General features: G+C 41.3%; 1 protein-coding gene across 1 annotated transcript; it reads right to left on the minus strand.

Annotated features, from left to right (window-relative positions):
* Positions 1-158: 158 nt before the first annotated feature.
* On the minus strand, positions 159-22,802 carry col6a1 (collagen, type VI, alpha 1). The gene is made up of 35 exons (XM_042225452.1): positions 22,523-22,802; positions 21,813-21,942; positions 21,132-21,332; positions 20,879-21,038; positions 19,610-19,723; positions 19,449-19,469; positions 18,600-18,620; positions 18,468-18,512; positions 18,309-18,362; positions 18,162-18,206; positions 17,828-17,854; positions 17,697-17,723; positions 17,528-17,572; positions 17,385-17,438; positions 16,785-16,847; positions 16,641-16,703; positions 16,499-16,552; positions 16,371-16,406; positions 16,226-16,288; positions 15,882-15,944; positions 14,762-14,824; positions 13,860-13,922; positions 13,708-13,758; positions 13,585-13,620; positions 13,311-13,373; positions 10,153-10,218; positions 9,178-9,213; positions 8,785-8,821; positions 5,527-5,535; positions 5,300-5,433; positions 4,807-4,904; positions 3,981-4,167; positions 3,718-3,889; positions 3,434-3,463; positions 159-2,106 (listed from the first exon to the last, which is right to left on the minus strand). Exons 1-35 carry the CDS (start codon positions 22,608-22,610, stop codon positions 1,502-1,504), a joined length of 3,024 nt encoding a protein of 1,007 aa, XP_042081386.1. The 5' UTR covers positions 22,611-22,802; the 3' UTR covers positions 159-1,501.
* Between the last annotated feature and the right edge of the window lie 2,709 nt (positions 22,803-25,511).

Raw genomic sequence — 25,511 nt, forward strand, 5'->3', positions numbered from 1 at the left:
TTTTATAACACTACCTGAGAGATGTAAAAATTCTTTTTTTCTCCTCAGTGTTTTAATCTGAACCAAAGAATTGTCAGTAGAGGTACATGAACATGTGTGAATGGATCTTTGTAAACTAGCTTTGCGAGTGTATGTGTACAGGACAAAAACAATCACACTTAGGTGCAGCAACCTTTATTGAAGGAGCTCTTATGAAACTACTGCGGCTGTGCATCCCCACGGTAAAAATATCTTCTTTAACAAAAAGGGTAGAGGCTAATACACTGAAACTAGTAGCACCACAGATAACAACAACAGCTCAGTGACTCTGAGCCAATGAAGATAACAACAACTTTGAACTTCCACTTAAGGTGATCTAAAAAGTTGTGTGTATTTTTCTGTGTGTGGGTAGGTGTGAGAAGTGCCATGTTTATTTTCAAGGTTTCCACCATGGCAGATTCCAAGGTCACTGAACCAATGTATGCGTGTAAGCGTATGTGTGTGTGAAACTGAGGCTTTTCTGCTCCACAGACAATAAAGAACAGTTTTTTATTATTCCTCCATTATTTGAACCAGCTGTTTATGGACCAACGCCCCGAGGCTCTGTGTAAAACACACATTCACATGTAAATGATGACCACACACTGAGAGGGTTCACACATACTCACAGACAGAACCACACAGGTAAGGTCCAGCTGTGGAGTTCTGGTGAAGCAGGCTTTCTACATAAGCCTATCTGATGTCACATCCTGTTTTGGTGATTTAATATAACTTTGACATAATGAACAGTGTGAGTTTTCTCCAATTGTGGACTAAGTTAACACTTAAAGATCATGGAGGTGGAGTTTATAATAAATCAGTTCACAGCTGTGATTGGTCACTTCATTTTGCGTTACTGTCACACAACAGATCTGACACCACTTGAAAGAGTGGCTAGAGTTATAATGAAAATAAGAAAAAAGAATCCACATTAGACTCTAAACACAATCCTTGAAAGGGCAGGAGGTCCGGTCCTGGAGAGGCAAGTAAGTGCTGTTTCAAAGAGCCTTGTTTAAAGCTGAAGTCAGAGCTGACAGTGATACAGGGATACCTGAGTAGAAATCAGCCTAATGCAGATGAAAGCTAGAAATAGACACGTGCTAATACTGATGGCTCTCCAGGACCGGAGTTACCCATTTATTTGGCACTTTTTTACCCTGAACTTTACCTCCAAGGCAGAAATTTCTAAAAGTGGGAGGTTTAGGTCAAATACCTTCGTTTGGTTATGATCTCAGCGAAGGCACCGGGGTTTGTACACAGCCTAACATGGTCCGCCTTGGAGGATCAAGTTGGGGTAAAAAAAAAAAAAAGGTTTCTGGGTAATTTTTTGAAGAAATTTACATTTTTTCTGCCACACAATCATTAGTCGTTTTGCGACTTTCTTTTCTTTTTTAAACACAGTGTACTGTAAATGAGTGAGACTGAATATTCATTGGACTAAAAATGTAAAGTGTATTAGTCCTGTTGTATGGTGTATCCCCATTCAGGGCATGGACACCCTGCGGGAGACGGTTTGGTAAAAGACCCCACGGAGCAGAGATGGGTAGTCTGGGAGACGGAACAGATGGCGCTGAGCGTATGTGATGTCGGCCAGCCGTCCTCTGCTCACCAGAGTGCGCAGGTTAGCCTCGCTGACCTGGGTGCCAGCTGAGATGACATAGAGCTCAATACCAGCATCCGCCACCTCGCGAACACGCTTCTCCAGGACAGGCTGGGTGACGCCCTGAGACCTGCCGTCAGAGAAGAGCACCAGCTTCTTACTGCCTGCTGATCCATCCCCGCGGGAGGCTAAAGTCCTGATTGCAAACTCCAAGGCCTGGGTCACGCTGGTGCCATCGTTTTGGAAGGTAGCTGCTTTGATTTCCTCAGACAACACCGTCAGATTGTTATTCAGCGGCGCGTCCAAGCGAGCATTCCGACTATACTGGCCCACACCCACTCTAATCTGGGCACCAAGCGACCTGTTTGCGTTCAGGAAGCGATCAGCCAAGTGTTGGGCAAAGGTTTTGCTTATTTCAAAGTTCTTCTGGCCTACGCTGGCCGAGCTGTCCATCATCACCAAAATATCGGTACTTTGAGGAAACTCGACTGCAATATAAGCAGAAATAATACACACAACACATCTGGTCAGAGATTTCCAACACAGGAGAGAGAAACACAGCATTTATTTATGATGTCTTTAACATCCAGATTCTAATTTATTGTTGGTTTGGGGTTTTTTCGACTTTCGTTCACTGAATAACGTGACTGTGTTGAGATGTATTTTTTTCAAACAATCCTTAAAATAATATAGAAAAGGTGAGGCAGAGGCAGAAGTAACTAAAATTAAATTTTAGCCTAAAGCTTAGAGACGGAAACAGAAAAAGGGAATTCGTTCAGAGTTACCTCTAGCCACTAAGCACAAAACATAGAGGTAGGAGGGCTGACTCTGATCGCTGACGTCAGAGCTCATATGGGGTCTGTCACTGAGTCTCCTTCCTTCTGCTTTAAACTGTTCGACCTTTTCTAAGTCTGAGTAACACAAAGAAACTGATAACATGCTTTTATGCCAACAAAGCTGGATAATTGTAATGCCCTGCTAGCTGGTCGACTTAAAATGTGTTACATCAGCAGAAGTTAGATCATTTATTTGGAGATAAGAGAAAGATTATATTGATTCTGAAGTCTATACTGGCTGCCTGTCAGTAGTGAATTTAAAATCATTTTACTTGTTTTTGAAGCACCTTGTGGCCTTATTCCAGTATCTATGTCTCACGTGCTGATGGCATATGAAGTATTTCAGGTCTTTTTCTTGTTCCAGTGTGGAGGAAGAAAATGTTTAGAGGCAGCCATGAGGTTTTACCCACATCGCTAAAACAGCAGGAGCACCCAAGAGCAACAGAAGGTTTTTGAAATCTCTAAAAAGAAATTTAAATCAAATCTTTTATGCTGAAAAGATTGGATTTGGGGTTTTCTTACATGTCCTACTGATGTCGCATATTTTTATTTGATTTTTTAAAATAACTTTCTATGTTTTTAACTATATCTTTAACTTTGTATTTTTGTTGCTATTTTATTTGTGATTATTTTTATTTTTACATTTTTAATGTAATATTTTAATATCTATTTTTAAATTGATTTAAGCTTTATTTGACTTACTCTTATCATACCTATAGGCCATTTCAAATTTAGATTTATTTCTTGTCTGCTGCATATTAATTTATTATATAATTTATTTGTTCCTCCTTATTATGTCTTTTTGACAGTTGTGAAGCACTTTGACCTGCACTAACCTGCATGAAAGGTGCTATAGAAAAATAGCTTTGAACAACTGATTTCTGAATGAGGGATGTAAGACATTGTCAAACCCAGTAAAATAGTACAAACATAATACAACCCAGTGTAACTGTGTATTGGAAAATAATATCAGACTTACTGGGACATCTGTAGTCTGGGCATTTCTTCTCTGTAACAGAAAGCACAAGATAAGTCAGTTTATTTCCAAATTACTGTTTCCAGCTGGTTAAATAACTGCAAGATCAGATACTGGCGTGTTGTTTTGTTACTACAAAGAAGTCTTTAATGTTTCTCTGTTACCGCAACTGACACAGACGCCTGGATATCGCTGTATATCGTGAATATGGTGTTGCTAAAACAACACTAATAACTAGATAAGGAGTGCATTCATAGGTTATATAAATATGTGGAGCTGTGCTGTACCTTTACAGATTCTGTCTGTAAGGTTCTGCAGGAAGTTGTCGTCGAGAAGTTCAGCAAAGTTATCCAGCACGAAGGAAAAGCCTGGTTTGGGGTCGCTCTTACACACCACGTCGTCGAGCTGCTCTTGGTTGGGCTCACGGCCTGAGTAGTCCTTTACTCCTAAACCTCCAACCTAGAGATGAAGCAGGGACCTTTTAGGGTTGCCTGTACAGGGATGTGATTCAACCTTCTACAGTGTGTGTTTCAAAGTGTGTCACACTTGCCTGGAGGCCTTTACCACATAGTATGTTGAGGGGGGTCTTGTCTCTGTCGATATCAGAGCGTCCATCAGTGAGAACGAGAACGACTTTGTTCTCTTTCCTCATGACACTGATTGTGTTGCTCAAAGCAAAATCAAGGGCCTCGCCTGTGTACGTGGCCTCAGCTAGCCACTTCATATCTCTCACTGCCCTACACACACACACACACACACACACACACACACACACACACACACACACACACACACACACACAAAGAAAACGTGCTTAGCATTGAAACATAAGGCAAAATATACAACATGCTGTATTCAAAGGTTCTTTCATTTTATACATTTAAACAGTCATTTCTGTTTCCAGATAAGTAATTACCACTTAGAGTGTATTTAACTTAATAGCGACAGATCTATTTCTGATCAGATCTATAGTGCTGTTTTTTTAGGATAGAAAAGTCCCTCATTGTCCATTATTAGGGAATAATCCTGGTATATGGGGATTTGAAATATACTATTATAGTTTGCATCTATTTCTTTCAAGTTGACCCCAAAATGTCTTATAACTTTAAAGAAAATATTATCAAGAGAAAGAGAATGAGCGGCCTTGTTAGTTAGAAATCTAAGTTATACAGGAAACTCTCCATGTTCATGTCCGGTTATTGAAAAATCAATACCTATTATCTATTACCTGCTCCTGCATAATGTTTGTGTTATCAGTGTAAACATCTGCAATGCTACCCTTCTCTCATTTTTTACTGCACTGCAAAATTCTTAAAGTACATTTATAAAGAACAAAGAAAGCCAGAGACTCCTGCCGCACGCGTGTGTGAACTCACTGTTTGAATTCGGTGAGGCTTGAGGATAGTCTGACAGCTTCTTGGGCTCTTGATCCACTGTACTGGACAACACTCACTGTGGACTCGTCGACAGCAAACTGGAAAGAAAAAAACCCAAAGCACTGCATGGTGACTGTGTGTTTTGGTCTGTGTGTGTTTTCCTCTGTCAACATTTCTGTGTCCCACCCATCCTGACTAATTGCAACCAAACTGGGAGAGGAGAGTCACTGGAGAGACATAAAAGCATGTTCCAAACCCAAGAGAATATCTTTCATTCACACTTTTCTATTTTGAGGTTTGCTCTCGAGGCGAGCATTTCGTAACATCTCTGAAAAATAGCTTTAGCACCATTCTTGGAATGATTTTAAATAAACAACAAATCCCACAAAGGTCAAGCATGTGGCTGACAGATGGTGGTAGAGATTAGGAAAAAGGTGAAGAATATAAAATGCAATGCTGTCAAAACAGAGGATAAATTAAAGGAGGATGTTACCTTTACTTGCTGGTCTTTTATCAGCCTGTCAATGACTGTGATGATAAAGTCTTTGGCAAGAGCAAAGTTTGTAGAACCGATACTCTCTGAGCTGTCCACGATGAACGCCAGGTCCACTGGTGCACACTTACACTCTGGAGACACACACATGAATAATTTCATAAAGGCTAATCGTCAAAGTAGCTACAGACAGTGGAGAACAATATAGGCAATGACTCCAAACTCACCACAACAAGCTGGGGGTGATTAGAAGAGCATGGGGGAAAAAAACACAAATCAAAGTTAATGAAATGCAGAAATAAATGTATCATGATACAATCTGCTTCGGTTTTCATTAGGGTTAGCCTAGCACTGAGCTAAAGAAGGCCAACTGTTTAAAGTGGCCTTATTATATCAATTTCCTGCACCATATTTGTATTTTAAGACTGTGTAAGATCAGCTTTGCTTTGGTTCAGTTTTAGCTGTTCTTTTCTTAAACTAAAAACTTGAAGCTCTCAAAATGCAATAAATGCCATCTTCTATTAAAGCACTAGCTTAAAATACCTGAAATACTCTGTGAAAAAAAGTGAAACAATCCTCAATGCTTACTCCATATTATGACCTAATGAAAGCTGCTGTTACTTTTTCTCTGGGCTGATGATCTAAACTCAAACGCTATCATTACAAGTTTCTGTGCCACACTGCTCTGCATCTGGCTTTCATTTCCAGTTGAAAGCAAACAAAGGAAGCGATATTAGCCTTAACATCTTTCCTGTTGTGAAGAAACGAGAAATGAGCAGGAAAATGCTTGTGGCACCTTCCCAAAGGACTGTGGCTGTGTTTTGAGCACTTCTCTTATGATACTTTTGCTGCATTGATGGGATGAATATACCAAATGGCGCAGCTGGTTATGAACAATGAATAAATCAAAAGGAATCAATGGTTTTGGACTTCAAGTCAACAATGGTAAATATAAAATCCTCTCATGCTAGGCACAAAACCGTCCAATACATCTAACACTTACAACCTCCAAAAGCAAACGTTTGGTCATGACCCTGTTCAAATAGGAAGATGACAACCTGCCAGTTCAATCAGCTCAGCAGTCCATAAGTGACCAGCAACCTCCAACTAAGACCAGTATGTCAGATGTCTGTCCATCATCCAGGTCATGGCAGCCTTAAGAGCTTGTCTTAACTTCTTCAGCTTGTCAAAACGTTTCACCTCTCATCATTCAACAGCACAACCCTCAGATGTACACTTGTACTTAAAGGACAATGACAACGTTCATATTTTGGACCGAGTAGACAGATGGTTTGTAAAACCAGTAAAGGAGGCCACCTATGTCCATTGCTACATTGTAGCCACTGTCTTGAGATCCCTTGACTGTTGCTTCAACCCCCACTCACCTCACCTCAAGTGACATCAATAGGTCACATGACAGAGGAGGGCAGGGTCTCACAGTAGTTTCAGTCTTAAACACCGCTGATGGCATTAACCAATAGTCAGTAGCAGGTCAAGTAGCAGAACAACAGCTCTCAGGATCATTTCCAAAGGAGACAACACTCAGTAGACATTAAATACCTGAGACTCTCCACCTTTCGTTTTTAGCGATGAAGAAGCGTCTCTAAGTTCAGTTGTGTTCTTTTTTTCAAGCTCTTAAGAATATTTCAGATGCAGACCTATGACGGCCAGCAGATGTGCATAAACAGATGTTTGTGGACCATGTCTAACTGTTTAAACACAAAGTTTATTTGGATTTTTTTTTAAAAAGGAATGATGGTAGAGGACTATATTACATCAGTAGATGCTTATTTTGTTAAACACTGTTAGTGGAGCAACATCCATTCATTCATTTTCCAACACTTTTCAGGGTCTGGGACACAGGGTCAGCAGTCTAAGCAGAGATTTGGACTGCCTCATCTTTGCAGTAGCCTAAGCAATGATGTGGTGGCAGCACTCTGCACCACTCCTGATGCTACACCAATCCATCTGTCCATTTCCCTGAGATACCTGAGCAGCAACTCCTTTGTGACCTGGAATGAGCACTCTACTCTTTTCCAGCTGAGAACCATGGCCTCAGGCTTGGAAATGCTAATTCTCATTCCTGCTGTTTCACACTGGGCTATAAACTGCAAAAGCAGAGGAGATCCCGAGGCCACAAAACCAGAAACCCTTCTCTGCTTGACAATAACTAAAAATTACCTATCCATAAAATTTATAACTAAAATCTGTGTGCAACCCTGCTGGTTCTTACCTTTGGCAATGCAAACCAAGCTGTTACTAAGGTTGTACAGCCACAGAATGGCCCATGACAGCAGGGCAGACACTTCATACTACTAAAGCAATCCCAGAGGACACACTGAGGGATATCTTATTGTTTTATTGTCTATATAATACATGCAATATCCTTGAGAAGAAAAGGAGTTGGTCATATGTTCAACAACCAGGATGAAAATCAAATTGTTCCTCGTGGATCTGAGGGTCGACCAATGGACAGACTCTCCCAAAAGCACCCTAACAAAGAACATCCCAGAGAGCTGAGGTTTGCTGATTCTGCTAAAGTTGGACCACAACCTTGTTTTCCCTTCTTAAAAAGAAGAAACATCACCCCAGTTTGATAAACCAGAGGCACTATTGTTGAGTTCCATGCAGCTTTGCGTTGGTGTATCAACCTAGACAGCCCTCCAGTCGAGAAAGTTGCCCAGTCTACATGACACCGAACCCCACTGAAGTCTAGGTTCCACAATTTTCTTTTTCACAGTTTTTCACAAACCTACTTTTTCACAGTAGGTTTCTAAATTCCCCTCTGTAAAACATCACCTTATCATGGTGGAGGGGATTAGATCCTATACTGGGATGGGTCTCTCAAGGAAAATTAGTGCTGGATATGGATGTCCTGATACCCAGTATGGTTTCCTACTCAGTTACAATACAATCAGGTTCAAATTGAAAAGGATAAACAGAATAACTCCCTGTTTATCTTAATGTAAAGTCCAAGACTGTTCCAACTGTTCAACATCACTACCCAGACTGCACTGAGACTTTTTAAAAATCAGATTTAAATGGATGACGTTCGTTTTTAATCGAAGAGGCTATACATGTGTTTTTAGTTAGACTTTAAGCCATCCTTTTTTCTGACTGGGTGATCCTGACAACCAGAAGCTTCAAACAGCAGGTCTTCTGTTCTCTTAGTCAGAGCTGTTTGCCTGAGATGACCACATTAGGGAGATCCCCTGTTTATGACATCATACAAACCAAGACTGAAACTGACAATCTGAGGTCTTAACTTTTGGCTCAGAGGGATTACTTGTACATATGCTGACCTTATTATCTGAAACATCTGCAATGTTTAACATTCGCACGCACCACTGTAACTGTAATGTATATATATATGTATATGTATATATATATACATACATATGAATGACAGAGAAAACTTTAACATAAAGAATTTAAATTCTGTGAGTGGGTGTTCAAGAATGCAAACCATTAAGTCTTGAACTTACAGCAGAGCTTCATAATGATATCCAGAATTTCACAATCCTGAAGAGAGAGGCAGAGGATACATTACAATATGGCCGCAGACCTACATCACATTACATAATAACAAACACGACACACAGCCAGCTCCCTGACTGCTTTTGAGCCGCTCCAAAGGAGAAGAAAATGAAAACATGACTACGTGATATTTTACTTAGAAGTCAGTGAGCGGCTATGGGGTTTTGTGTTCAGGAAATTGGTTGTGTGGCTTTGGACTGAACATACAGTATCAGTTGCAGATGCAAAACTTGCACAGCCTCAAGGGGGAATTAAGTGTGTTAGCACTCTGGTGCTACGGCTAAATTGAGGGCGAAGGCTCACATTAATTGGATTGATTCAATTTTTATCTTGATACTCACATCGGCTCCTGGTGGTCCGGGAGGCCCTGGTGGTCCCTGAAAAGGAGATAGGGAGACTTGAGTGATTCATCCTCCTGAAAAATGTCTATGTTTTTTTTGTTTTGTTTTTTCTTTTAAAAATCTGTCCAAAGGTCTATCTGGTCTGGCTTCAAGATGACAGAGGAAAGTTTTTGTGTTTTAGTTGGAATTAAAAAATATGGGGGGCTTCTTTGAAAAAGACGTTACTCCTCTGACTGTACGCAAGGTTCTCACCATGACTGAACCCACAATCCGCGCCCACACATTTCATGCTCGCCACTGTCGTTCTGCAAACATCTGAAACGTCCAAAAGTTCACTACCACAGAATTTGTTTGGAGTTGTTTTTTTTTTTCTCTCGACTGTAGGAAAACCATCTGTTATGTTTTAGCCGACATTAAGCTCTGTCTAAGAGCACTCGTTTCTGCGTAAAAGACACCAGACTAGCACACACACATTAGAGAATGAGAAAGACAGGAAAAGAGAGCGAGGGAGAGAGACAGCCGTTAATTGTAGAGGAGAAGAACAGCACTCGGAGCACATGACGCAAACTTTTCATACAAAATATGCACAGAGACACAAGACAGAAAACGGAACCGGGGGAGAAGAAGACATAACGTGTTCTGAGTAGTGGTTCCTCTCAGAGTGCGTGCGATCATTTAGATTAATGTCATATTTAGATTAAGCTTTGTTTATATTTTCACATGAAGCAACACCACAAAGTTTAAGGTTTAAGGAAACATAGGAATGATTTTTTTTTCCATCTCTTAGCATGTGGTTTGGTGTTGCGGTGTCTGTCTGAAACATGGAAATGGACAGAGTTGACAGCTGGCTGTGCTCTTGTTAGCTCACTTTCTTTAACATTATCAGAAAAAATATCATGTCAGCATTGCCCATGAATCTATGTTTTACACATGCATTCACCACAAACATACGTGCACACTCAGTGTCATTCTTACCGGCCTGCCCTCGGGCCCTCTGTGACCTTTGGCCCCTTTTGGTCCTAGACGCCCTGGTTCGTTGTTCTGTCAAAAAAGAGAAAATGAATGGAGATTAAAAGAAAGGGTCACACCTTTGGTTTGTTTTTCTCTTTTGAAATAAATGATCGTAAATCTTTTCAAATTACAGGATGAAAAGCTATTTAAAGAAACTAAGTTGATTTACACACTAATCACAATAAACGTGCAATGCTGTGTGGCAAAGCACTGCTAAACAATAACCACAGCTCATAGTTTTGTCCAAACTGGAAACAGCTGCAGTGGCACACACTTTTTAGATCCAGAGTCCAACTAAAACCTTCATACTGACTTACTGTATAAGTGATTACCTGACTGCAAAACAACCTGATTAGTGTGTGTGTTCATTTGTTTACTTTTTTATGACTCTGTGCTTGACTATGGAAATAAGTAATAAATGTAAAACTTCAGAAGAGTTTTGTCTCCGAGTGTGGTAGTTCATATCATAAAAGTGGAGGAGAAGGAGAAAGTGGAGCACCGTCATTTATTTTTGTGTATACAAAGACAATGCATTCCTGCTTGCTCCACACACAGTTTCAGAAATTGTAAGCACGAGTTTGTTGCCTGATCTTGGAGAAATCCACTGAAGTGCTGTGCCATGTCTCATCACGGCCAGCTACCTAACTATGCAGCGGGCTAAAGGAGCCACAAAGCCCCTGCAGCTGCTGCACCCTGACCAACAGCTGATCGCTGTGAGAGCTAAACAAATTGATTTAGGACAATGATCACATCGTTGAATTTGAATGTTCCCACAGATACTTTTACACACTTAAAAATTTGAGAATGATGGCAGGCAGCTGAAATGAATTTCACAATAATCCAAAACTGAAAGCAGATACCAAAATAAAAGAAGATTAAAAAAAAAAATCTTTCAAACACACGAGAAGAGCAGAAACTGTTTTAAAGTGGGTGCTTGTGTGCTTTAAACGGCTCATTTTGGATAAAAGTGTATTTACTCTCTTTTTTTTAAACGACTGCATAAACAATGTGAATGAAAATATTACAGATCATTAATGGAGAAATGTCTGTCCTAGAAACCTTCTGATTGGGAGTGACATGTAAGGCAGGAAGCAGTGTAAGCAAAAGGGACTAGCTCACAGTGTAAAGTCACAACCAGCAGATCTGCACTCCTGCAACACAACCATCTACCTACAGTGGACAGATACAGCAGAGACATGAGGGCTGTTGGGGAGACGGTACTGCCAACCATCTGGCTTTTTCACACACATGCCAACAGATGTGAGCCTTTAATAGGAACACACACGTGTGCACACACACGCACACACACACACACACACACACACACACACTCAACACACACACACAGACTTAACATACATGTGCGCACAATGCATGTGACTCCAATTACTGCTCAACTTCAAATGCTAGGATGTAATGAACATGAACTACATCATCCATAGTTACACAAACAGCCAGACAAATCATAGGCTTGATTTTATGGCGTTATATTTAGCGATCACATCCAGATGCAACTGTTTGTCATACCTTTTGCAGGATATGATCTTAAAAGTATGTTAGCCACAACTTTAAATAGGTGGGAAAGCCACACGCCGTTCACAGCCTTCCACCATCCAACAAAAAGCTTTTTTGTGAACAGCTGAGAATGTGGAAACAAGAAAGTCACTGTCTAGGGAGAAAGACATAAGAAGAAAACAGAAATGCATGCATGCCTCTGAGAATGAGTGGAACATAATAACTTCTTTCTGTTCACTGAGATATACAAAAAATGGCATCTAATTATGTTAACTATGGTTTTTTTAGTCTACGATTTTGTCATGGACCGATACAGGGTGCGGTGTAGAAATTAAACCATTGTTAAATGGTACGTCATTTTGGTAACTAACTGGACTTGTTTTCCAAACCTAGATAAGAGAACAGTCACCACTGGACCACTGTCCAAATACAAGGCTGCAGGCAACAACAGGTTAGCTTAGCACCAATTCTGCTAAACTAATTCCTGTGTGTTCAAAGTGGTTTACAATGACAGCATGCACCCACTAGCACTTCTAAAAGCTCATATAGATAAGATCAGATATATATATATCTTTTGTGCAGAATGCTGATTTATGTACCAGGTCAGCCCTTTTGGCATACCTCAAACAAGTATCATTGGGTTGAGTTAAGCTATAGTCTTCATGCTTTATGCTAAGCTAACCAGATAATTTGGGTTGCCTCATGTATTCATTTAACAGAATATGCCCATTACTCTGCTGTCAGAGTGAATGTATCATGTACATTACTGAAACATTACTACAGTACCAAGCAAATTTTAGTAAAATATTGGGTGACTGGGTGAATTGTACGGCATCTTATCCTGCTCTGGCTGCAGTAACATAAAGCTTTGATGAGTGGTAAACTGATCTGGCACTGTAAATCCACAGCTCACAGAGTGTGACTGTTCTGCAGAAAAAGGTCAGGGTGCACCGATGTATGGATAGAAACTTTTAAGCCATGAAACTCGAACCCTGGAAGTGAAATTATTTAAATGTAAACACGGCCAAGTTGAACCAGGGGTTACAGAGGACGGGAATAATCTCTGTCTCTCTCTCTCTCACACACAAACACACACACACACACACACAACACACACACACACACACACACACACAACACACACTACTCAACACACACACACACACACACACAATCCAGAAAAAAAGTAATGCAGTCCCCTCATCGTCTCTGCTCACTTCCTGGTAGCCTTGACAACGACATATACACAGCTGCATCAGCTCAAAGCCCTCATCCCCAATGTGTTCAAAAGTACTTAAAGCATTTCCAGCTGCTGAACAGGAGGAAAGTGTGGGAGAAAGACAAAAAAACAAGAGCAGCAAAATACTTTTAGACTGCAGAAGAAAAAAAATAATGAAAAGCAGAAAAGACAAAAAGTCACTTTGTAGTATGAGACGTGTTAAAAGACGGCAAATGAATAAGGAGATATGAAAATATATCTAAAATAGTAGCCGTGTGACTCATATCCTGTCAGCTCTCTGCGCCAAGAAAGGAATGGAGGAAAGATAAAATGAGATCAAGAGCGAGTAGCAACTCAAAAAGGGAAAAGAAGTCAGAGTTGGACTTACATCGGGGCCTGGATCTCCGGGCTCGCCATCATCTCCTTTGGGTCCAGGTGTCCCCCTGCCACCCTGATAAATGCACAGCAGATATAAACAGATACAGGGGAGCACTGGCAAAGACAGATGATTAAATGATAATGATGATAAAAGGGCTAACAAAGCCCATCAATTTTAGCTAAGTTAATCGCTGCCTCTAACAAACGTGCATCCCAACATCTGATCTCAAATTAAAAAAAAGAGTGCCCTGATTGTCTATGTAAAAAAAAAAAGAAGAACCTACCGGCTCACCCGGGTCTCCACGGGGCCCAGGATAACCCTAAAAAATAAAACCACATAAGCATCAAAAATATACATAGTTACAGCGAGAAAGCTGCTCCACACTTGAGATGCCCTAACTACCTACCTGGAAACCATGACAACCTTCTGTGCCATTTCCTGGAGCACCATCCGCTCCCTGAAAAGAAGAAAGAGAGACACTTACAGATCCATCTGCACACACACACGACCGGAGTTATGATCGATAGCACACATTTGTCTCCCCCCTTTCTCACTCACCCTCTCTCCCATAGGGCCTCTGTCTCCTGGAGCTCCTTTGATTCCTCTCGGCCCTCTGGGTCCCTGAGAGAAGAAAGGAATGATGAGATTAGAAACACATGAAATGCAACATGAAAACATTTGGATATTGCTGACAGATACTGAGTGTGTGTGTGTGTGTCTTTGAGTTAATGTGTGGACCAAGACTGTGAACCAGTTCTATTTCTTGAAATTTCCACCTGAAAAACACCTAAAAAAACTCTCCCTGATCACATCAGTGGGATCAGATGGAAGTTCAAATTCTAAATCAGAAAGTAAATGGCAGCCTCTCGTGATGATTCAGTAAATAATCATGTGATTCAGTGAGCTCTAAAACCAAATTTGATTCATCAGAAAAGAAACACAAACAAAAGTGCAGCATCTGTTTTACTGACAGTAATACTGAGCACTGATCCGTTTTAATAACAGACACGTCACAGTCCCATATGAAAGCTTAACAGTAACTATTAGTATCTGCAATCTGTCAGAGATTCTGGCAAGCTGACTGCCTAGATTGTGTGATAACGAGCATCAAACCACCAACAGACATGACAAATGAAAACAAAGCTGACTCACAAAATTTTTATGGATTTAAAGCTACATCAGCGGGTTTGTAGCACTTTAGCCTTTGCTATCTGAAAACACAGAGTCAAATCTTTACTATTACTTTGTAAATGACATGAAAGTATGAGACAGTCCCTGTTTGCTTCTAACGTTCGTCAACTTTAAACAAAAAGGCAGACCAAAAAAGTCTCTCATGTAAAATTACAGTTTTAACTTTGGCAGATAAAGGGCAGTTCATTTAGGAGCCTCTCGCTCATGGAGGAACAACAAACACTCCTGCACTTTCATTATAACCTGTACATTTGTTTTGTTGGACTCACTTCTGATCCGGCTTGGCCTTCATCTCCTCTGTACCCGGGAGGCCCGGGCTTGCCAGCTTCACCCTGGAAAACAACAACATTAATGACAAACTTTTTAAACACTTTTACTGTACATAACAAAAAGGGGGATTTTAAAAAAATAAAGTTTTAACAGTGTCACTATTTAACAACTACACTTCCCATGAGTCTTTGCCTGAAGAAAAGTTTCACAGTTTACTCAACTCTTCCCATCGCTGTATCTATGTGAGCAGATAATCGCCCGGAGAGCAGTGAAAAAAGAAATTATGGTCTCTGCATTGTAACATTATTCAGTAGGCTGTTGTGAAACAATTAAAAGTCACTGCTAAGATCTGGTAACATCTGGATCAATCTGAAATGCCGTATACGATATTTAGGTTTGGATTTAGGTTTTGGACTTTCAAGCAATAAGACAAAGACACCACAGCACTTCTTTATATTCTAGTTAACACACAAAAAATACTGTTAAACACTCCTGTAGAGTAATGCTATGCCGTTATTCCGGTTGTCCGTTATTCCATGTTTTCCATACTAATCATTTCCTTAGTGTTCACTGACAAGGAAAGTAGCACAGTCAGAAGCACAAAAGAGCCATTGAACGCTCTGACATCACGGAGGTTGCAGCGGCTGATGCTTGTAACGTATTATTATTATTACACTGCCTGGTGCCTTATTAAGAAAAACCATGGTGAGGCTTTGGCTTGAGAGGACGGAGAGAAGAACTGAGTCAGAGGGGAAAGAGTGACTGTTGATCTTCCCAGGAAGAGGAGTAAAACGGAGAATAAGAGGAGGGGAGTTGGGGTTAAAGCAGGGAGGAGTGGGCAGCACTGCGGGGACACAGCCAGGTCTTACTTCTGGAAAACCTGGCCAGTTTATCCTCACTTAACATGAAATATGCACAACTGCTCACATGTGCGCATGCAGCCACTAACATGTTCCTACGAAAGGAAAAAAAGGATAATTCCAGAGAAAGAGCGAGTGGTTTATAGTTGGGGCTGTGCCGTGCTACACCACGCAGCATTGTAAGCAGGGCCGCTCACTGCTCGTGCCTGTTCGAATGCCTGCATGGTTGCTCATATTTGAGTGAGTGTTTCTGTCTTACGGGGGCGCCGTTGGGGCCAGTTGTGCCCTCCCTCCCTTGTTCTCCGCGGGGTCCTGGATCCCCCTGGCAAGGAAAAGAACAAATGTATAAATTAGACTAAAGGCATTCAAGACAGTAACAAAAGACAAGGAACGCAGACAGAGCCAGGCTTTAAAAAACAGTCAGCTCAGTGGCAGTACATGAGGAATTACACAAAAACTGTTCTATTAAGGTCAGTGTGGTTACAGTGGACTCACTATACTGTACACGTGCCAAACTGAATTTCCCATGAATTTCTGAGGAGAAAATGCTGAACTGGGGAAGGCCCGTGAGGGACTGGGGTTAAACCTTTTATCAGCACTTACCGGTTCTCCTCTTGGGCCTCGGTTTCCACGGGAACCTTGCTCCCCCTTCTCTCCAGGTAGCCCCTACGAGAGATTTTTGAGACGGTAACGTGCATTTTGGTAGCTGTCACACACAAAAACACCGTTTTAAAGTCAATATATTTACTTTCTCGCCCGCAGGTCCATCATTCCCTGGTAATCCCTGAAATGCAAACATAGCAGAAACTTATAGAAGCTACAGTGAAAGTCATGAACTTCATTTTTTTTTTGGTTTTATCCAGCTTTATCGCTTACATCTTCGCCTCGCTCTCCTTTGTCCCCGTCAGGACCACGAGGGCCTGGATCACCCTGTCACGACAAACATGGTTAATTCTGTATCAAAGTTCCTGCTTTGTCATCTCTCGTCGTTTCTGTGTTTCTCTGTACGCTGACTCACCTTTGGGCCCAATGGTCCATAGTTTCCAGGTCGTCCTGGTTCGCCGTCCCTCCCGGGATCTCCCTGGAATGAGCACACAGCACCTTAATACAGGGCGTTAAAGGCCACACAAAATTCTAGCACCCAGAACTCCTTCTCTCTTACTTTTTCTCCTTTAATTCCATAAGAGCCAGGGTCTCCCTTTGGTCCATGCTCTCCCTGCGAGCCCTGGAAACACACAACACAGAGACAGTTTCAATGAATGATCAGAAGCAGCTGAGGTAACACTCCATCTTGGAGGCTGCCGTACTTGTAAGCTCATGTATATGTGTGTATGTTTACAGTACAGCTATATGGACTCATCCAAACAGTCTGACAGAAAAGAATGTAAACTAAGCCAAAGATTAAAGAGCACATGGTCTGGTCTGCTGGAGATACCAGGCAGAATTTGTGTTTGGACCAAATAAAAAGAAAGAGAGCGACATTCCTAGGCATGCACACAATAGCTAACGGCTAATCTATAAACAAAGACGCTGAAAACAGCATTGGCTTATCTGAGGGTGTGTTAAAGTGTTCAGGAGTGTAATTAAGACAAAACATAAACTCTGTTTGTCCCAATGTCGACACATCTGATTGCACATTTGCAACTTTTCTAATTAGTGTCTCATCTAATCTCATGATTAGCTCCCATTTGCACTTGGCCATGAGTGTTAATGGTGCTCGATTAAAGGTCATAAAAGGTTCCATGTATATATTTAAACTCACGTCTTGTCCAGGAGAGCCTTTACAGCCAGCAAGTCCAGGGAAACCAGGTTCACCCTAAAGGGGAAAACACACAAAAACATCTAAAAAACGGATACATCTGAGAGGAGAAAGATGGACGCATCTGATGGCCGGACTTTACTCACCTTGCGTCCGTCGATTCCATCCTTTCCCCTTTGACCTTTGTCTCCCTGAGAAGATGGAACAGATGGAAAGAATAGAAAGAATTGAAGCGGCAGGAAACCATAAGATTCCAGGGCAACCGCCGGTACAACGGCCTCTCTCTCTGAACACAAGAAGTCAATATTAGCTCACCTTGTAGCCTTTGTGTCCTCTGTCACCCTGCAGAAAACACACAAACACAGAGTCAGTCACTCGAGAATATTAAAGCACAGAACTGAATCTTACTAAAATATATATTATATTTTGGGGGTATCTGACAGTACCTTCCCTCCTCTTGGGCCACGGTCTCCCTAGGAACAGAAACACATACGTCATTTTTATTACACAGCATGGTGGATGAGGTGAATGATAAGGTGGGAAAACTGACTGGAGGTCAGCGGTCATGACTAGACAAACATACACATACTCAGAGTTACCAGACCGCCTCCTCTTGAGAAGTCAAACTTAATTTACTTGGAGCAGGACTAATATCCTTCTAGTTTACTTAATAGTGCAGAAAATTTAAAAAACAAATAAATACTTTGCTTCAAAATATCATGAAGGCTCCCTTAGATCCCAGCTCCAATCTATCAGCATGTTTTATTAAGTGCACTGTACCTTCATTCCACTGTAACCGACAGGACCAGGGTCGCCAATCCTGCCCTGTAAGAAAGAAATGGGATAAACAGACAGTTTTTTCAGCAGGTGCACCAAGTGTTGGATGCCACATACTTTTTATGCTTATTATTGGAGGAAACCACCTACCACATCACCAACATCTCCCTTCTCTCCTGGCATCCCTGGTCTACCTATTTCTCCCTGTAGAGAGAAGGGGAGGATGGAGGTTAGTCAACAAGGTTTAAATGGGACGGTTGGAGATCTGTACCTAACTACATCTCTCAATTTTCCCAACAGCTATCCCACCTTAGAGCCAGATTCTCCATCTGGTCCTTTGTCCCCTCCAGGAGCCTGTAGGCAAACAAAAGTTAGCTCCAAAAATATAGTCCAAAGAGAAATCACGCTTGTGACTTATAAAATAAAAAAGGTAGTACTTACAACGCAGTCAAACGAGCAACACTGGAAAAAAAGAACAAAAGATCTTAAAAAATGAAAAGTGTGTCTGTGCGTCTATGGCTGTACAGAATATTGGATACTTAGTTTTGCTCAAATCTAAGTAAGACATGCTGTTAGGCGGGTGCGATTACACTGGAAATACAAAAAAAACATGTTTTCTGGTGTCACCTGAACCTCTCACATACACAGCGGTAAAAACAAAACAAGCTATTATAGTTTTAATAGTAATCGCAGTAATCTCAATTAGCTTTTGGATGTGGTGGCTGTAGCATCTAGTGTGTGTCCTCAGTGACCTCTCCTAGTTTCCTGTTCAGTGAAGTTGTTTAGTGAAGTTTACATCTCAGTGAAGATACTATAAGCATCCAAACATCCAAACTTTATTTGTTTGTTTTTTTATTGCACTAAACAGCTCCGTAGCAAGTAACTAAGTTCACTTGCCTCAAGGACCTTGAGGCAACTGTTGTAAATTGGTGCTGTATAAATAAAACTGAATTGAATTGAAATATGCAGCAGAAAAAAAAAAAAGAGTACAGCAGAGAACCCTGGTTTTTAAATACTGCATTTTGACTCAAAATGAATCAGCAGAGCTCATCAGATACAAATAAGATGTTAGGCTGTTTCTTTAAAAGCACAGTGCTTAATATTTACTCAGCCAAAAATATGTTTGAACAAACAAGAGCTGAACATTATTGGTGACTTTTTTTTTTTCCAGCCAGCCTTCTCAGCCCCAAACATGAGAAAACCCAGGCCGGCTTCTGCAGCAAAGCATGCAGCAATCAGTGAAGTTAACTTTATCTAAATAAAAATAAATAAATAAATAATTGGACATACCACATCCTTTGTTTCATTTGTCTGGAAAGAAGAGATAAACCAGGAGTTAGTTTGAAATCCAAATGTTTCAATGTTCAGAGAAGAGAAGAGAAGAGAAGAGAAGAGAAGAGAAGAGAAGAGAAGAGAAGAGAAGAGAAGAGAAGAGAAGAGAAGAGACGTACGATCATGTTAATGATGGTTTCAATGGTTGCCATCTTGCTGGTTCTGAGGTCATCTGCAGCAGTGAAGTTCTGTCTGTAGTTGCGGTCTGTGGCAATGAGAGACAGCCTGGCTTCCTGTAAATCAAACACAAACATCTTTATCTACGATCTGGCCACACTAGTATCCGAATGATTAAGATTAACATCTGCCAACATGTTCTTCCTGACATTAGCCGGTAGAGGAAAATTGTGAAATCCACCACGCAGAGATTCCTGGCATAACATGGTATTAAGATTAATGATACTTGTTTTTAACTGACTGTGAACAGAACACATTAAAAAAAAGCATTTTCAATACAGTGCATGCAGAGTTTAATCTGTATATCTGTTTAATCTAAAGAAGAAGAATCAAAGAAGAATCAAAAACATTTGGAAAGATAATAATTTGTTTTTCCAGAATTCTATTTTCTTCAGTTCACTGTCTCTTAAACTGTTTCACTGTGCTGTGGGGTTTACACTTGAGCTATGCTGGATTTGTCTTTAAAGCAGACCTTTTATGCTCTTTTTTTTTTTTTTGCTCCACGTTTGCATGATTCACAGTCTAAACAAGCCTTGTTTATCTTTAATCGAGTCATCCTACAACCCATCAATTCAATGACCTGTCTGAAATTAAGCATCCCTCCCTCCTCCTTACTGCCTGTTTTCTTCTTATTGGCTGGTGCTCAGAAACAGAAACAGGTGGGAGGAGCTTCTGTGCTTACAACCTGATATAACCATATTAGAAGTTTCAGCTTTTACTGATATCCAGCAGAGCCTAGAGCTGCCTTAGCTAACACTCTGACCTCATTATCTGAACACTGAGAAAAAGTGGAAAAAGTGGACTACGCTCTTTAGCTTCATATGGCATCAGAAAGCTGAGTTGACCAGATCATCCAAAGAAAAACATCTTCTTAGTATGACATTTCTGTCTTAATGCATTTGCAAACAGGATTTGGTTTATAATCATAAGACTTATCCCTTATATTTCACAATTAAAAAAAACTAGAACAGATGTCTTCATCAGAGATCAAATAACTGTTATCATGTACACATGGCTATGTAAGTATAAACCTATGAAAATAAGACTGAAACTGATTTAAGTATCAAACTCTGAAACTCTGAAACTTATAATAGCTAATTAGTGAAAATGACACGCCAAACCTTAACTCCCTCAAAATGTATTTGAGCAATGCACGGCTTCATTTGTGCAAAGTTTAATAAATGATCTGTATGTGTGTGTATGCGTTGTACCTCCTGGTCAGGTGAGATGGCGACAGCGAACACTTTGACCCCGTGTAGCTTGGCTTCGTTAGCAGCCTCCTGCACACCTCCACATGGCTCTTTGTAACCAGTAATAGGATGTCCATCAGTCACCACCACCAAATACTTGTTCTCATGGTAATGGGAACCCCTGCAAGCAGGTACAAACGTATGCAAACACATTCAGAAATGTTGTCAGCGTCTTTATTATTTCAGGATGAAACTATGCGCGTGCTGTTATTACCCAATGAGCAGCTCAGCGAGGCCCCTCTTGATGGCACAGTCGGTGTACGTGCCCTTGCCTATGTACGCGATGTTGTCGATGGCCGTCTTCAGGGCATTGCGTTCGGTATTCAAGTCACTCAGCTCCTTCACCAGTTTGACTTCGTCACTGTAGTGCAGCGCTCCTGAGTTCCATGTCAGGATGCGGTCACACTGGTGGCGCCTGGATAAGCAATGGTATTAAAATCAAACATGGTACAGACAGGCAGGGGTGGACCAGAACTATGCAGATTCAATCACAGTCATAGTCAGAGGGCTTTCTTTAAGTTTTTCTTTTTCATTCTGCTTCACACTTTCATCCCATTATATTTCATATAAAAGTAATTGGCAGAGTTCTGTCATTTGATTGAAAAAATCTAAGCCCAGGTGTTTAAAAGTTACTCTATGTTACATTTCCCCAACTACAGCCACTGTAAGTAGTGGGTGTGGTGGGTAGGCCAAAAGGACTCTGCACCTGTAGCCACGCCCACAGCGTATCCGAGTATGCTGTACAGTGCTCCTTACTGGTACCTGAACACTTCCTCCAGAACTGAAGGTAATTTGTGTGTGTGTGTGCTTTGGTGTGTGTGTGTGTGTGTGTGTGTGACGTTGGTGTGTGTGTGTGTGTGTGTGTGTGTGTGTAGTGTGTGTGTGTGTTTCTTACATGTCTTTGAGTTGATCTATGAAGTCCTTGGCGAAATTTTTGATCTGGTCAATATAATAGGAATCCGGTGTCCTTCTGAGGGCAACACTCTCAGATGTATCCAGGACGAAGAACAGGTCAACAGGACACTCTGTTCACAAAGCATATAATCAATGAATGTGATCAGCAAATATAATCCCACGATTTAAAAAAAAAAATGAAGAAGAACGAAAAAATGATCCAACTAATGTGATTTCTAGCTGCTTAGATTTCTCTAAACGTGTTAACAATCAGCTTCAACACTGGTGAAACCAGCAGAAGTCATTACTGCAGCACCAGAGGCCTACAGCTCATTATAATGAGCAACATTAGATCATCTCATTGGCTGATCATGTCATACAGGTAGGAAACCTCAGCAGACTATCTGCATCTATAACATGGCTGTTTGCACAAACACCTGTCCTATGACTCCTGTCACCTCGGTGGGGGAGCCGGCCTGAGGTTCTCGGCTACTCTGACATCACATATCAGTCTGCTTTACAGCCAACACCTCACATGACCATTAGGTAAAACGATAGCGGACTAGGATTCTATCATCTTGGTTGTTAGTGCATCAAAATACAGCAAACAAACGACTTCATTGCATTCGACACAATAAACACACTTCAAGTGCAAAAGAATCGCACTAGAACATCTGCTTGGAAAGCACCAGATGTTTTCAGCAAACCTACCAGCAACTCTGCGCCGTTGGTCCTGCTGTAGTTGCGCTCCAGCCATGAAAACGCACAGCAGCGCGAGGAGACTTCTGAGAGTCTCCATGATTAAACTGTGAAAGAACAACTAAACCACGGCACCCAACCCCCGACAAAAAACAACTGCGGCCCCAAGCCCCACACCTCTAAACTGATTTGGTGAAGTTTTGGCGATCCAGAGGTCTGTCGGAGTTTCTCCGAGGCGAAACCCAAGAGCGCGCAGAGGAGGACCAGAGCGCACGGTGAGGGGAGAGGAGGGGGGAGCAGGAGGAGGAGGAGGAGTTTGTAAAGCTTTCTCTAAGGAAGCTGATGAGAAGCAATGTACCAGAGCGCGCACGGACCAGCAGTTTACGCCAATTACCCAGATGTGCACGCTTCCTTAAAAGGGGCCAAACAATAAACTGGTGACTGTCAGCGAGACTTCAGCATTCACAGAGCTGATTCTTTTTATTTTGGTATAAAGAGAAAATGTGGAAACTGGACATTTAGTTTTTCAGTTTCACATCGTTTATAGAGAGCGCCCCTTTAATGTTATTCGGTCACTACGCGGGTGCCCCTTCATCAAACTGCCTACATGTCACCCACAAAAATCAAGAAACGCAAACCAGAATAGATGAAGCTGAAATCACTTCATGTTGCTTAATGAAAACCATGTGGCGCACATCTTGGAAGCATTTTGAGCTCTATTCCTGCAGAAATCTGCGGAAGATGGGGTGGGGGTTGGTGGGTGGAGCTTTAACACATCTGGTTCATTTTAAAAGTCCAGACCAACCTGAACATAAAAGCAAGACGAGAAGGGCGTGGGAGCGCGCTGCGGTGGGATGGTGTCTCTATTGACCCTTTGGAAGCAGCGCCATCTAGCGCTGGTTGAGGGCTGACCTTGGAAGCTACTTTGGAAAAAGGGGGCGTTCATTTGGCAAGATGTTGATGGGGGGGAAGGTGGATGCTGCACAGTTGCTGCCGACATGTGTGTGTGTGTATATGTGTGTGAAGGCATCGAAGGTCTGGCCTGGACTCAGATTTTCCACTGAGATCACCGAGTTAGGGAGAGAAGGATAGCAAAGAAGGGAGAGGAGGAGGGACTAGGAAGAGAGAGGGGGGACACATCTGGTTATGATCTGTATTTATTAGCAGGCTCTCATTGTAAATCTGTAGGATTTTTGGCAGATGTGGTGCTCAGCATGAAGTGTGATGCATGCATTTCACAATACGTGCCTTCATCAGGAATACATTATTCCATAGTAAAACTCAGAGGAATGCACAAACAGAGCTCTGCTTTAAGCTTTGTTTTTGTGAGTTACACAACCCCTTGGAATTTATGAATCTGACAAGTTGGACTGGAATCTGTTTCATTCACTAGAAGCAAAAGATTAAGCTATACATGTGAAAAAACAGGAGGAGAGGCTCGGGGTGCTTCCAGAGAAGACCAATGTTCACAGGAAATCAGTAGGATTTCTTAGTAAGCTATAAGGAAGGCAGCCAACGCACCTCCAGCCAGAAGATGCTAACATCTTGCAACATTTAAATCATTACGACAGCCAACTTTGGTGGTTGCACCTCCCTGTGAATGGCAGAGAAATGGGTTTGTTTTGAGAGAGAGTAAAACTCAAAGGTTGCTATGGACGAGTGAGCATCGATGAGATGTAACTGGGATGGGGAGTAAGAAAAAAAAACTGAAGTTGAAAAAAGACGAACAGAGCTTCTTTTTTTCCCCAAAGAAAAAAAATCCCATAAAACTCAGCACAGATGGAAGAAATTAATGGTAATGCGTCTCTTACATAATGACACATCATGTTTGCCTGAATTTCAAGTTAAAACACAAAACTGGGAACAAAGTGGTCCGAATCCAGCTGTTTTTTAGCTGGACGCAAAGTAGAGAATTGAATTTAAAAGCTAGATAAAAATGTGGTGGTGCTTTTTATGCCGCCTTTAAACACTTCAGAAATGGCGGGACCCCAGTGAGGAAATGAGGAAACGAGAAGAAACTGTGCTTTAATCAAACTTCCAAGCTGTGCCAAAGAAAGCAGATAAAGGGGACATGGGCCACAGCTGCAAAGCTGTATTTGTTTTCCTGACAAATAAATAATTTGATGATAGACAGTCATTATATCAGCTCTGCTGGTTAACTAACACGCATCAGTGCATGGCAAACTGCTTAATAGTCACCTACTGCCATCTAGTGAAACTGAAGTCTAATACAGACACCTTTTGTTTTTCTGAGAAAGAAAAAAAACTTAACAGAGATAAGGTGTAACGAAGGGAATTTAATCTGAAATTCACAAACCTTTCAAACCACAGAGAGAATACAAAAGGTGAAAAAAACAAAACAACAAAAAGAAAATGGGCTTTTTAACTTTTACAAACTCACACTTATTTGTCATCCAGCATATTTACAGAGAACATTTTTTCCACCTCTGCAACTTTTACCTCCTTTTCCCAAAATATATCTTCATCCACTTCAGACATACAGCACATGCCCCCCCCCCACCCCAATCATCTCAGTGACAAAATATTCTCTGAACTCCTTTTATCCGTCTCCCCTGATCCATGTGAAGCAGAGCTGGTGTTTGTGTAGACCAGATATAATGCTTAAATGCTCTGGCAGCACCTGAGGTGACACTTCACATGGCACATTCTTAGCTGACTCTTAACATTAGCCAAGAAAGCACTGACAATCCACACAGGACCCGACTCTGCTGCAGCTCTGTTCAGTATTTACTCTAGCTTTTACTGCAAACATTTACTAAACAAATGAGCCTTGCCTTCTGAAAATTACACCCCTCGTATGACAAACTGCAATCTCAAATAATCACATTTGCCCTTTCGGTCTCTGGCATTCCTTTTGACTGCTTCTTATTAGACAACCAATATATATATTAGACATTGTGGTTACTCATGACTTAGGAAAGAGAGGAGAAGCTTCTGTGTGATTACAATTGTAAAAAAAAGGCCAATTTAAACCCAAACC

The sequence above is a fragment of the Haplochromis burtoni genome, unplaced genomic scaffold (assembly GCF_018398535.1).
Source record: "Haplochromis burtoni strain Fernald_Lab_line unplaced genomic scaffold, NCSU_Asbu1 Contig_172, whole genome shotgun sequence".
Classification (NCBI taxonomy): domain Eukaryota; kingdom Metazoa; phylum Chordata; class Actinopteri; order Cichliformes; family Cichlidae; genus Haplochromis; species Haplochromis burtoni.